This window comes from Schistocerca nitens, chromosome 6 (genome assembly GCF_023898315.1).
Source record: "Schistocerca nitens isolate TAMUIC-IGC-003100 chromosome 6, iqSchNite1.1, whole genome shotgun sequence".
Taxonomy (NCBI): Eukaryota; Metazoa; Arthropoda; class Insecta; order Orthoptera; family Acrididae; genus Schistocerca; species Schistocerca nitens.
Window position 1 is genome coordinate 470,690,338 of NC_064619.1, and position 14,170 is coordinate 470,704,507.

At 40.3% G+C, this 14,170-nt stretch overlaps 1 protein-coding gene across 1 annotated transcript in view; it reads left to right on the forward strand.

Annotated features, from left to right (window-relative positions):
* The window catches only part of LOC126262617 (serine/threonine-protein phosphatase 2A activator-like), a 215,460-nt gene that overhangs the window by 11,881 nt on the left and 189,409 nt on the right, over nt 1–14,170 (forward strand). The window contains exon 3 of the mRNA XM_049959373.1: nt 10,321–10,524. Coding sequence (XP_049815330.1) covers nt 10,321–10,524 — 204 coding nt within the window. The remainder of the gene's footprint in view (nt 1–10,320; nt 10,525–14,170) is intronic.

The following is a 14,170-nucleotide window of genomic DNA, read 5'->3' on the forward strand; positions in this document are numbered from 1 at the left end:
TTCGGTAATTTTCACATCTGTCAACACCTGCTTTCTTTGGGATTGGAATTATTATATTCTTCTTGAAGTCTGAGGGTATTTCGCCTGTCTCATACATCTTGCTCACCAGATGGTAGAGTTTTGTCAGGACTGGCTCTTCCAAGGCCGTCAGTACTTCTAATGGAATGTTATCTACTCCCGGGGCCTTGTTTCAACTCAGATCTTTCAGTGTTCTGTCAAACTCTTCACACAGTATCATATCTCCCATTTCATCTTCATCTACATCCTCTTCCATTTCCATAATATTGTCCTCAAGTACATCGCCCTTGTATAAACCCTCTATATACTCCTTCCACCTTTCTGCCTTCCCTTCTTTGCTTAGAACTGGGTTGCCATCTGAGCTCTTGATATTCATACAAGTGGTTCTCTTCTCTCCAAAGGTCTCTTTAATTTTCCTGTAGGCAGTATCTATCTTACACCTAGTGAGACAAGCCTCTACATCCTTACATTTGTCCTCTAGCCATCCCTGCTTAGCCATTTTGCACTTCCTGTCAATCTCATTTTTGAGACGTTTGTATTCTTTTTTGCCTGCTTCATTTACTGCATTTTTATATTTTCTCCTTTCATCAATTAAATTCAATATTTCTTCTGTTACCCAAGGATTTCTCTTAGCCCTCGTCGTTTTACCTACTTGATTGTCTGCTGCCTTCACTACTTCATCCCTCAGAGCAAATCATTCTTCTTCTACTGTATTTCTTTCCCCCATTCCTGTTAATTGTTCCCTTATGCTCTCCCTGAAACTCTCTACAACCTCTGGTTCTTTCAGTTTATCCAGGTCCCATCTCCTTAAATTCCCACCTTTTTGCAGTTTCTTCATTTTCAATCTGCAGTTCATAACCAATAGATTGTGGTCAGAATCCACATCTGCCCCTGGAAATGTCTTACAATTTAAAACCTGGTTCCTAAATCTCTGTCTTACCATTATATAATCTATCTGATACCTTTTAGTATCTCCAGGATTCTTCCAGGTATATAACCTTCTTTTATGATGTAGGCTATGGGAAATTGGAGAATATTTCATATAAGTTTCTTGGTCGTGTTATAGTTTTACATGGAGACTGCAACTTACCAGCTATGTACTGGGAGACTGAAGGCATTAAGATTGGCTGTAGGGACAGGGAACAGTGCGAAATTGTTCTGACTGCCTTATCCAAAAATTACCTTGACAGTTTATCAGAGAACATACTCAAAAAGAAAACATCTTAAACCTGCTAATGAGCAACAGATCTGAACTTTTTGATGCAGTTAGCATAGCACACAGAATTGGTGATCATAAACCCATTACAGAATCACAGTATTTGGCTGTAAATAGGAATACAAAGAAAACAGGAAAATCTTTCTGTTCAGCAAGAGCAGAAAGAAACAGATTTCAGATTACCCGAGAATTCAACATAAAAATTCCACATGCAGCACTGACATTGTCGACCAGCAGTGGACAAAGTTCAAGTGCATTGCAAAACACTGCAGACATGCAAGTGCCAAGCAAAATTGTGAGTGATGGAAAATGCCTGCTTTGGTTTGACAGCTGTATTAGAAAGCTGCTATGAAAGCAAAGAGAGATTCACTGCAAATTAAATGTAGCAAAGCCGCACAGACAAACAGAAACTAAATAAAAACAAAATTAGTATAAGGGGGGCAATGCTTGAAGTATTCAATGAATTTGAAATAAAATAGAATCTACCAACTTGATAGAAAAACCTAAAACTTTTGGTCTTGTGCTAAAGCAGTAACCAGATCGATGTCATCTGTCCAGACACTGTGACCATAATGGCATTGAGGCAGAGGATGGAATGGAAAATACTAAATGTCTTTTTCCATAATTGTTTCACAGCAGAAGATAACACTGTAATTCCTCCCTTAAATTGTTACATGAATGACAAATATCAAACTAAGCAATGAAGAGATAGAAAAGAAACTGGAATCACTCAGCAGAGGAAATACTGCTGGAAAAGACAGGGCACTAGTACAATTCTACATAGAGTATCCAAAAGAAGTTGACCCTCTTCTAACAGCAGTGTACTATTGGGTTCTGAAGGAGCTAAGTGTTTCTAATGATTGGAAAAACATTTTTGCGTGTAATCAATGCAAATGTGAATAAAGCATTGTCTTAGAGCCATGTACTGGAATGGGATAAATCCACGTGGCATCATGTAACTGCCAGCTGTTTAGAACTGACAGGTCCATGTGGAGCAATCTGCCACTGCCCATTCCCTCATTGCTGCCTTCCATCCCACTCTCACCTGCTGCCTGGCTGAGCTAGCCTCAGCAGTCATGTGCGCACGCCCGTTAAGCATGACCCATGATCAAACTTCTCTCTCCAAATGACAACAAATGACTGTTGTGTAACTACATATCTATACAGTAAATGTTCAACTATTCTTTTAAACTTGGTCCATAGTTACTCTGCATGCTCCTGCCCTGTGATGAAAGTTTCAAGTTTCTCATTGAGATATGGCACTACTGATGTTTTATCCAGTTTACTGAAAATATCCATCTTTCTGCTTATTTCAGTTGCCCTTAGTACTTTGGTGATCATTGTTGCCACAACTGTGCCATGATCACTGATACTAGTTTCAGTGTGGAATCCTCAAAGAGGTCAGTTCTATTTGTTGCCATTAGATTCTATATATTTCCATCATCAATGGGTTTTGGACTATCTGTGATAGATAGTTTTCAGAGAAGGCATCTAGTAATGTTTCACTGATTGTCTTACCACATCCACAACTAACAAAGCTGTATTTTTCCCAATTGATTGTTGGACAATTAAAGTCTCCACCAATGATTACGCTATTATTGGGGAAAATTATGTACAACTGAACTGAGGTTTTCTCTAAAGTTGTGTAGGTGTGACCTGTGCTTACTTCAAACTACTGGGCACAGGTTTTGTTCAAGGGCTCTACAATAGACTATAGGTAAAACAGGACTAAACCAGCCACAAATTTATTGTAGAATCTCATAGAGATTCCATCGGGCCCTAGGGCTCTGTTAAACTTCAACAATTTCAGCTGTTCTCAACACTGCCGACACTAACACTTATTTCAAACATCAAGTCAGTGATATGAGGATTAAATTATTGCAATTCTCCTGGGTTTTCCTTTGTAAGGGAACTTTTGAAAATGAAGTAGAGCATTTCAACCTTAGCTTTGCTACTTTCAATTTCAATCTGTGTCTCATTTACAAGTGACTGGACACTAACTTTGGTGCCACTAACAGCCTTTACATAAGGCAAGAATTTCTTTGAGGTTTTTGAAAAACCATTTGACAATATTCTGCTACAGTAATCATTGAAGGGTTCACACATTGCTCTCTTGACAACCAAAGGCATTTCGTTTAGCATCTCTGTATCTATAGTTCTATGCTTTGCGTTATGTCTGTTATGCAGTAGTCTGTTTTTCTTTAGAAAGTTCAGTACAGTTACTCCATACCATGGAGGGTCCCTCCCATTATGAACTGTTCTACTGAGTACATATCTATCCAATGTATGGTCAACTATTTTTTTAAACTTGAGGAATAGTTCCTCTACATAAGTGATTCCCATACTGCCTGAGAACATTAGCCCCACGTGCAGTCACGTATTAGCTAGTACCCCTCTTCTTCCCTCCAACCCATCACCTTCAGCATTAGCACCTAACTAAATTTTTGGATGAAAAAATTTTCTTTGAACACTTACATTTTAGAAAGGTATAACATAAATGATATTCCTCTGAAGAGCTCAGATGGAAAACCAGTTCTAAGCAAAGAAGGGAAAGCAGAAAGGTGGAAGGAGTATATAGAGGCTCTATACAAGGGAGATGTACTTGAGGACAATATTATGGTTATGGAAGAGGACATAGATGAAGATGAAATGGGAGATCTGATACTGTGTGAAGGATTTGACAGAGCACTGAAAGACCTAAGTCGAAACAAGGCCCCGGGAGTAGCCAACATTCCATTAGAACTACTGACAGCCTTGGGAGAGCCAGTCCTGACAAAAGTCTACCATCTGGTGAGCAAGATGTATGAGACAGGCGAAATTCCCTCAGACTTCAAGAAGAACATAATTATTCCAATCCCAAAGAAAGCAGGTGTTGACAGGTGTGAAAATTACTGAACCATCAGTTTAGTAAGTCATAGCTGCAAAATACTAACATGAATTCTTTACAGGCAAATGGAAAAACTGGTATAAGCTGATCTCAGGGAAGATCAGTTTGGATTCCGTAGAAATGTTGGAACACGTGAGGCAATACTGACCCTACGACTTATCTTAGAAAATAGATTAAGGAAAGGCAAATCTACATTTTTAGCATTTGTAAACTTAGAGAAAGCTTTTGGCAATGTTAAGTGGAATACTCTCTTTTCAATTCTGAAGGTGGCAGGTGTGAAATACAGGGAGAAAAAGGCTATTTACAATTTGTATGGAAACCAGATGGTAGTTATAAGAGGCAAGGAGCATGAAAGGGAAGCAGTGGTTGGGAAGGGAGTGAGACAGGGTTGTAGCCTATCGCTTATGTTATTCAATCTGTATATTGAGCAAGCAATAAAGGAAAGAAAAGAAGAAATTGGAGTAGGAAATAAAATCCATGGAGAAGAAATAAAAACTTTGAGGTTTGCTGATGACATTGTAATTCTGTCAGAGATGTGGAAGAGCAGTTACAAACAATCCTGTTGGAAGAACATCCACAACTGTGCATGTTACTAGAGGTTGAAAATTCACTTCAGTTGTAAGTTTATTTTATTATCACGACTGGTTTTGGGCTCTCATAAGCCCAGCCTTAGGTGTCGCAACTGTGCTGTGGCCCCAAAGTGTGGCAGCGGACATGTACTAGGGGCCGTGTGCTACCTGTGAGCACTGAGGGTGCCACAGCACAGTTGTGACACTTGAGGATGGGCTTATGAGAGCCCGAAACTGGTCGTGATAAAAAAAGAAATTTACAACTGAAGTGGATTTTCAACCTCTAGGAAGAGCAGTTAAACGAAATGGACAGTGTCTTGAAAGGAAGATATAAGATGAACATCAACAAAAGCAAAACGAGGATAATGGAATGTAGTAAAATTAAATCAGGTGATGCTGAGGGAATTAGATTAGGAAATGACACACATAAGTAGTAGATAGAGAAGGTGTTTAGTAATGTTTCACAGGATGTCTTGTCATGTCCACCACTAGCAAAACCATAATTTTCCCATGTAATTGTTGGATGATTAAAGTCTTCACCAATGAATACAGTATGATTGGGGAACTTACATACAAGTGCACTGAGGTTTTCTCAAAAGTTTTCGGTTACATCAGGAGATGAGTCTGATGGGCGATAGAAGGATCCAGTTATCATTTTATGCCCATCCCTGATACTGAGTTTTGCCCAAATAGTCTCACTTGCAGCTTCTATTTCTATCTCAGTGGGTTTGAGTTTCTTGTCTGCTGCGACAAATACACCACCCCCATTTCCTGTTTTCTTATCTTTTCATTTTACACTTAAACTTTTTCCAAATATTTCACTGCTATCAGTTTTGGGTTTCAACCAGGTTTCTGCACCTAGTATTGTGTGAGCATGTCAGACTGCTATAGCAAGAACAAACACAATTTATGTAACATAGTACTTTATAGAGCAACACATAAGATACGATGAAGTACAGGTTCCATGTGGCACTGAAAACATTGACTGGACAGCAGTAATACAGGTTACAGAACTGGCTGACCACTCATTTGTGATTGCTTAAATAATACTCTTTCTTTGGCAGCTCACCAGAAAGCATCAGGGGGCTGACCCAAGTGGCGTCTACAAGCAGGCCTGTGAACTGCATAGACTCATGATTTCTGAAATCTCATGCTTCATGAATGAAGGTACACCACTCCTCCCTTCTAATGGTGGGAAAACCACATATGCACATAAAAACACTAGGCACTGAAAGATACATGGTACAAAAAATGCATGGTACAGAAGATAAGTACTGGTACCGGAAAAGTGCTGGTACTGAAGAAGCAATGGTTCCACATAAGCACTAGTATTGTGGGGGGAAAATCTCTCAAGGCACTGAACCATGGGAAACACCAATGATGGTGCCGACATCCATTTCATTGCCCAATGATGGCAGCTGCCGCAACATATGGTTGGCAGGCACTGGCAAGTAGGGACGGAAGTGATGAGGGGGCAGGTTGGCATGCCATCTCTCTGCTGAGAGGCCATAGGTTAGGACCAGGGATGACATCTCCGGAGTGACGTCCTCATTGTGGTCAGCAGTTGACACCAGAAGCATCAGTGTGTGTGTCGTAGACAACAGCCACACAGCATCCAGAGACAGAGGCAGCAGGTGCAGTGGGGGCGGCACCGGCGATGACAATTGTGGATCGGAGGCAGAGGCAGGAACCCCATACAGCAATATACCAGGCAGTGACCCCTGCTGCGGGGCTAACTGGAATGTGTGCAACACAGGAACAGGTATTGATGCCTGTGGGGATGGGAGAGGCGGTGAGCTCTCCGGAGCAGACCCTGCCATGTGTGGCCACAGCTGGTCAAACTGATGGAACAGGCACTGGCACCAGCCCTGGTGATACTCAATTATGGTAGGAATCCAGTTCGGCCGGCAGTCAAAACCACTAATCCAGACAGGTGCAACTGACTGGAACTGTCATGGAACTGGTGATGCCAGCAGATGCAGCATTGTATGCAGCAGGTGAAGGAGGTTCTGTGGTCAACACTTTTGTAGTAGTTCCACTTGGTTCTTGTCCCCCACTGGACTAAAATGGTATGAACTCAAAAAATGGCCTAAGCAGCTTCAGTGTCCCTGCCAGATACATACTTCCGCATCTGAGTTTGTATTCAGCCTCACCATTAGTGTGAGGGTGAAATGGGGGAGTTGCGAAATGGTGAATACCACTAGATTGACAAAAAGATGCAAATTGTGTAGAAACAAATTTGGGGGCTGTTATTGGTAACCATGGTGTATGGAAGTCCCTCAATTGTAAAAATCTTAGACAGGGTCAAAATAGTGGCTGCCACAGACATGGTTTGACAATGCACCACATAGGGAAACTTGGAATAGGCATCCACTACAGTGAACCAATACTGATTTAGGAAGGGCCCAGCAAAATCTACATGTAGATGTTCCCATGGACATAGCGGCATCAGACAGGGGGAAAATGATATATGGGGTGGCCACCTGTTGCTGAACACAGTGAGTGCAAGTAGCGAGAAGCTGCATAATGTCTCCACCTGTGCCTGGCTGATACACATGCTGGCAGGCCAAAGCATTTGTGCAAGAGGTCCCCCAATGACAGACAAGCAGAAGTTGAAGTACATTACAGTGTAAGGAAGTGGGAATCACAGCCTGGGGAGCAGTGTCTTCCATAGCTAACAAAAGAACCCCATCAAACACAGAAAGAAGGTTCTGGAAGGAAAAGTAATTACACAAGGGATCCAAGGCATGGCCTGGGGTTATGTTCAGCAACTGTGCTTCACAAAAGAGAGGATCCGACTAAGTGCAGGATCAACGGTGACAGCCAATGTTATCTTGGCACTGTTGATGGGAAAACCATCAACCATGTTCTGTTCATTTTGATTTAATTATTTCATGTGGCATTGCATTGTTGTTCACCATAACATTCATTTAGCAACTACAGTTTTTTCCTTCGTATTGTTTTTCATCTCATTTTTTAAACTGTTTTTCTTATTTTTCAATGTAATTGGCACTGGAATTGAGCTGTGTTGACTGATTTTCATTTATATTGGAATATTTTGTCAGTATTGTTTTATATCTTCTTTGTTTTTTAGTTTTTTTCTTTATTTAATGTTTTGCAATGTCATCTACACTCCTGGAAATTGAAATAAGAACACCATGAATTCATTGTCCCAGGAAGGGGAAACTTTATTGACACATTCCTGGGGTCAGATACATCACATGATCACACTGACAGAACCACAGGCACATAGACACAGGCAACAGAGCATGCACAATGTCGGCACTAGTACAGTGTATATCCACCTTTCGCAGCAATGCAGGCTGCTATTCTCCCATGGAGACGATCTTAGAGATGCTGGATGTAGTCCTGTGGAACGGCTTGCCATGCCATTTCCACCTGGCGCCTCAGTTGGACCAGCGTTCGTGCTGGACGTGCAGACCGCGTGAGACGACGCTTCATCCAGTCCCAAACATGCTCAATGAGGGACAGATCCGGAGATCTTGCTGGCCAGGGTAGTTGACTTACACCTTCTAGAGCACGTTGGGTGGCACGGGATACATGCGGACGTGCATTGTCCTGTTGGAACAGCAAGTTCCCTTGCCGGTCTAGGAATGGTAGAACGATGGGTTCGATGACGGTTTGGATGTACCGTGCACTATTCAGTGTCCCCTCGATGATCACCAGTGGTGTACGGCCAGTGTAGGAGATCGCTCCCCACACCATGATGCCGGGTGTTGGCCCTGTGTGCCTCGGTCGTATGCAGTCCTGATTGTGGCGCTCACCTGCACGGCGCCAAACACGCATACGACCATCATTGGCACCAAGGCAGAAGCGACTCTCATCGCTGAAGACGACACGTCTCCATTCATCCCTCCATTCACGCCTGTCGTGACACCACTGGAGGCGGGCTGCACGATGTTGGGGCGTGAGCGGAAGACGGCCTAACGGTGTGCGGGACCGTAGCCCAGCTTCATGGAGACGGTTGCGAATGGTCCTCGCCGATACCCCAGGAGCAACAGTGTCCCTAATTTGCTGGGAAGTGGCGGTGCGGTCCCCTACGGCACTGCGTAGGATCCTACGGTCTTGGCGTGCATCCGTGCGTCGCTGCGGTCCGGTCCCAGGTCGATGGGCACATGCACCTTCCGCCGACCACTGGCGACAACATCGATGTACTGTGGAGACCTCACGCCCCACGTGTTGAGCAATTCGGCGGTACGTCCACCCGGCCTCCTGCATGCCCACTATACGCCCTCGCTCAAAGTCCGTCAACTGCACATACGGTTCACGTCCACGCTGTCGCGGCATGCTACCAGTGTTAAAGGCTGCGATGGAGCTCCGTATGCCACGGCAAACTGGCTGACACTGACGGCGGCGGTGCACAAATGCTGCGCAGCTAGCGCCATTCGACGGCCAACACCGCAGTTCCTGGTGTGTCCGCTGTGCCGTGCGTTTGATCATTGCTTGTACAGCCCTCTCGCAGTGTCCGGAGCAAGTATGGTGGGTCTGACACACCGGTGTCAATGTGTTCTTTTTTCCATTTCCAGGAGTGTATTTCTTTATAACTTTCAATATTATGAGAGGAAAGTTGCTACTCACCATATAGCAGAGATGCTGAGTTGCAGATAGGCACAGCAAAAAGACTCACAACTATGCTTTCAGCCGTTAAGGCCTTCATCAACAAAAGACATTGGCAAAGAGTTTGGCTCAAACTCTTTGCCTTTACAAATGTCTGCTTGTGTCTGTGTATATGCGGATGGATATGTGTGTGTGTGCAAGTGTATACCTGTCCTTTTTCCCCCTAAGGTAAGTCTTTCCGCTCCCGGGATTGGAATGACTCCTTACCCTCTCCCTTAAAACCCACATCCTTTCATCTTTCCCTCTCCATCCCTCTTTCCTGATGAAGCAACCGTTGGTTGCGAAAGCTTGAATTTTGTGTGTATGTTTGTGTTTGTTTGTGTGTCTATCAACATGCCAGCACTTTCGTTTGGTAAGTCACATCATCTTTGTTTTTAGATATATTTTTCCCACGCGGAATGTTTCCCTGTATTATATTCATATCAGAATATTTTGACACACAGATGTAAATCCCAGTTATTTCTGAAGTTTGTTTTACACAGAGTTTTAAATTTTCTGGTGCATATATTGCTTTTAGTGTCCTGTGGCATCAGTTAAGTCACATAAATAAAACAGTAGATAAGAACAATAGCTTGGCAGTGTAAGAGGAAGACCATTTTTTTCCAAAGTAGCTGCTTTTCTCTTGCATGTGGTGGGCTGTGGATGCTTCTGCCTGTTGTTGTATAACGGAAGGTGATGAAATGCGAAACTGATACAATTCTAACTGCCTCTGAATATTTTTAAACAATATTTAAACTTGTATAGACAGGGAGATACAATTCCTATAGGTAAATGATGGTCATCCCATCTTTCCCTTTGTGGAATTAATGATTTTCTGTTAACTTTCCTTTTTATACTGATAAACAAGTCTTTCTATTCTGAGAAGAACTGAATAAGTTACATATTTATAAGGTAATTTAAAATATTCTTGTAAATTCTCTATATTGTTTTTTCCTTATACTTTAATTTAATAATTATCTGCTTCATAAAACTTGACACTTCTCTAATTGCAGGACTATTTTTTGTTTATCACATCACTCAATGAGACAATTAAAGGAAAACCACTTTCAGTTGACTGTGAAAAGTCTCCAATCGTACATGAAATAGCTACACTGCTGGCAAAAATTGAGGAGTGGATTGATCAACATGTGCCTACTACCCTATCTCTTAGAGGAAGAAGTGAAGCTTTTAAGATGTGGCATGCCAGACTAAAGAATGTATGTTGACTTTACTCTGTCATTATAAAAGCACATGCTTTTAATTAATTACTAATTGTTATCAATTTCATAATTGTATACAGTGGGTTGAATAACACTTAGGCGGTTTTTTATTCTACTGATTTTTATTTGTATGAACTAGTTTTCTGCTTATTAGGCCATCTTCAGATAACTACTGGCTATTGTTTACAAGGAGCTTGTGTTCTTATGAACCAAACATTCTGCACTAAGATCCAATGCACTTACATGTGATTTTCAGTTCTGGTATTGTCTCAGGAATTGTCAAACAGGTCTTTTGACTTTTGTTCTGTAAAACTGTTCTTTAACATAATAAATCAGATTTTATGGTTTGTCAGTACCATGTAGAATTATTTAGAATACACATTATTACAAAATTACAATTTTTGGTATTTGTTGTTAACAGTTGCACTGGACACTAATTGTTTATTTATTTATATCCCATAAATCCAATACTGCGAAGCATTCGCATGGATGTAGGAAGTGTCAGAATTATTACAAATAATACAAAAGGAATACATAAAAGTACCTCTTGCAAGAGGATATCTGGTATAAGACAAAATACACATTAATAGGTATAGAAAAAATTGCATTAAAAATATGGTAGATCTTAATAGCTAAATGAAAGACACAATAAAGTTAACAGTGATGGTGAGTATCATAATGCACAATAGCACATCAAATTAGTAAGTGAAAAAATCAATTACAGTTAACTCTACCGAAATATTCTTCTACCGAATAGAAGGAATTATCTAATAAATACTGTTTGAGCTGTTGCTTAAATTTGGTAAGCTCATGGATTATTAATTTCGGTGATGGTGGGAGAGCATTGAACACCTTGCAGCTCATGTAATGGACTCCTTTTTGTACAATAGTAAGGTTTTGTGATTCATAATGGAGGTCCATCTTCCTCCTGGTATTATGGATATGGTATGAATCATTGGTTTTGTATGATTGTCCATTTTTACCAATGAAACATAACAGGGAGTAGATGTATTGGCATGCCGTTGTCAGTATCCCTAATTTTCTGAAAAGGTTCCTACAAGAATGTCTAGCCTGGACTCCGCTCATTATCCTAATAGCTCTCTGGTGGGCAATGAATATTTTTTTGGATAGTGGCTGATTACCCCAGAAAACTATGCTATACAGCAATAATGCATGGAAATAACTAAAATAAGCAGTTTTTGTGGTGTCTCAGTCACATACAGTGGAAATAATACGAACAGCGAATGTTCCTGAACTGAGTTTTTTGTGGAGGTGCAAAATATGTTCAGACCATTTTAGACTGTTGTCAAAGTGTACACCCAGAAACTTGGTTGACTCAACTTAAGCTGGTATGCAAGGGAAGGTCATTGATAAAGATGAGGGAGAGAAGGGGGCCAAGTACAGAGCCCTGAGGAACACCACAGCCAATAGAGCCCCAGCTAGATGACACAGAGTACCCCTCAGAGTCGTTCAACATGACCTTCTGCTTTCTTCCAGCTAGGTAGGATTTAATCCATGAGCCAACTGAGCCACTTATACCATAATATTCAGCCTTTGCTAAGAGGATTTCATGATTAACACTATCAAAGGCCAGAAGATACCAACAGGAGATAATTTATTATTAAAAGACTCTTACGATTTGATGGGTGAAGGAAAAAATAGCTTGTTCTGTTGATACACCCTGTTGAAATCCGAACTGGCTACTGTTTAATACCTTATAATACAAGAGGTGTTCAGAAAGTCTTTTCTGAACCAGTTTCTCAAGAATTTTAGAAAAGATTGTTAAAAGGGAGATAGGCCGATAGTTGGTTATGTCAGCTTTATCGCCTTTTTTAAAGAGAGGTGTGACAATAGCATACTTTAGTCTCTCACGAACAATCCCATGATGGATGGATTCATTGAATATGTGACACAGAATTTTGCTTATCGGCTTATAGCACTCCTTCAGTAATCTTGAAGAGATACCATCTATGCCAACAGAATTCTTGCTCTTCATTTCTCTAATTATATTCTCAGTGTCATTTACTGTGACAGGGGACACTTTAATCTGCTTGGTGTTTTTTTATTCATAGCTTTTATAAGGGATAACATGGCTTCATTAACAGAACACGTTTTTCCAGTTTGTACTGCTGATGCCAGAAAGTGGTTGTTAAAAATGTCGGTGATTATTTCAACATTGTCATGAATGGTATCATTTATTTTAATTTCTATTGTGTTTTCTGCAGCAAGGATTTTACCTGTTTCCCTTTTTATTATGCCCCATATGGTTTTAATTTTGTTATTAGAGACATCAATTTCTGATTTTATAGAAATACTCTTTGCCCTTCTTATAACTTTTTAAAGCATAGAGCAGTATAGTTTGTAATGTTTTTCCTTTTCTACACTATAACTGGATTTGAGTGAGGCATACAGATTCCTTTTCCTTCCGCAAGACGTTTTAAAGCCCAGAGTTAACCAGTTTTTATTAGAGTAGGTCTCGCGTTTGGATTTGACTGTCCTTTTAGGAAAAGGCACTTCGAATAGGCAGATAAATTCGTTTATAAAAGCATTGTACTTGTCATTAACTTTGTCAAAGAGCTCAATCTGGTCCCAGTCTACTTCTTGTAGGGAATTACAGAAGCTATTGATAGACTGTGTGTTAATTACTCTGAAAGTTTTATTGCAGGAATTGTTCTTACAAAGAGGGCTAATATTATCAGTTGAAAGTAGTTGACCATCATGGTATTAGAGCCCATTAAATATATGTTTTACAGTTATGTTTAGAATTCTACTACTGTCTAAGATGATGATGTCAATCTGACTTGTAGAATTAGCTGTGACTCTAGTGGGGAAAATCCACGAGTGCTGTTAAGTTAAAAGAGTTCATTAAATGTGATAAATCATTTTTCCCATGTTATCTGTACGTAAGTCAACATTAAAATCACCTACAATTATAATATCTTTCGTTTTTGCAAAGAGATGAGTTAACAGAGATTCCAACTGTTTTAGAAAAATACAGATTTTGCCTGCAGGAGACCTATAAAATGAAAGGACAGTAATTTCAGAGAAATCAGTACAGATTACAACTCCACAAAACTCACAATGTTGATCAATAAAGTATTCAGTCAAGTCTAAAGATCTATAAGCTATTTTGTTCTTAACGTAAATCACCATTCCACTATTATCTAAAGAATGTCTACAGTAAAGAGCTGCTAGGTTATAGTTATTCAGTTGCAGAGTGTCACAACCAAGTTTCATAAAGTGTTCACTAAAACTGATTACATCAGCATTATTAATAAAGTCCTTATCTAAAATGTTAATGGATATCTCATCTAGTTTACTTAATAAGCCTTGAATCTTCTGATGGTAAACAGCAAATTTATTAGCACTGTTGGTTGTACAACAGCATTGTTTACTTTGGGGGTTACATTTTGTTATTAGAAAATTGTGCATTAATAAATACCAAATATTACATTGCTACAGTTGAGTTACAATTAGGAATGTAAACATATAAGGGATATTGCATAATATTAGGGAGTGAATCTTTTACTATTGGGACACTTTGTGGTTAGTAGCAGGTTTACTGTATTGTGTAAAGTTTAAGAGTGGTGATGTGCTCAGTTGCAATTGGTCATTTAGAACCAGCTGGTGATTTAGGGCTAAG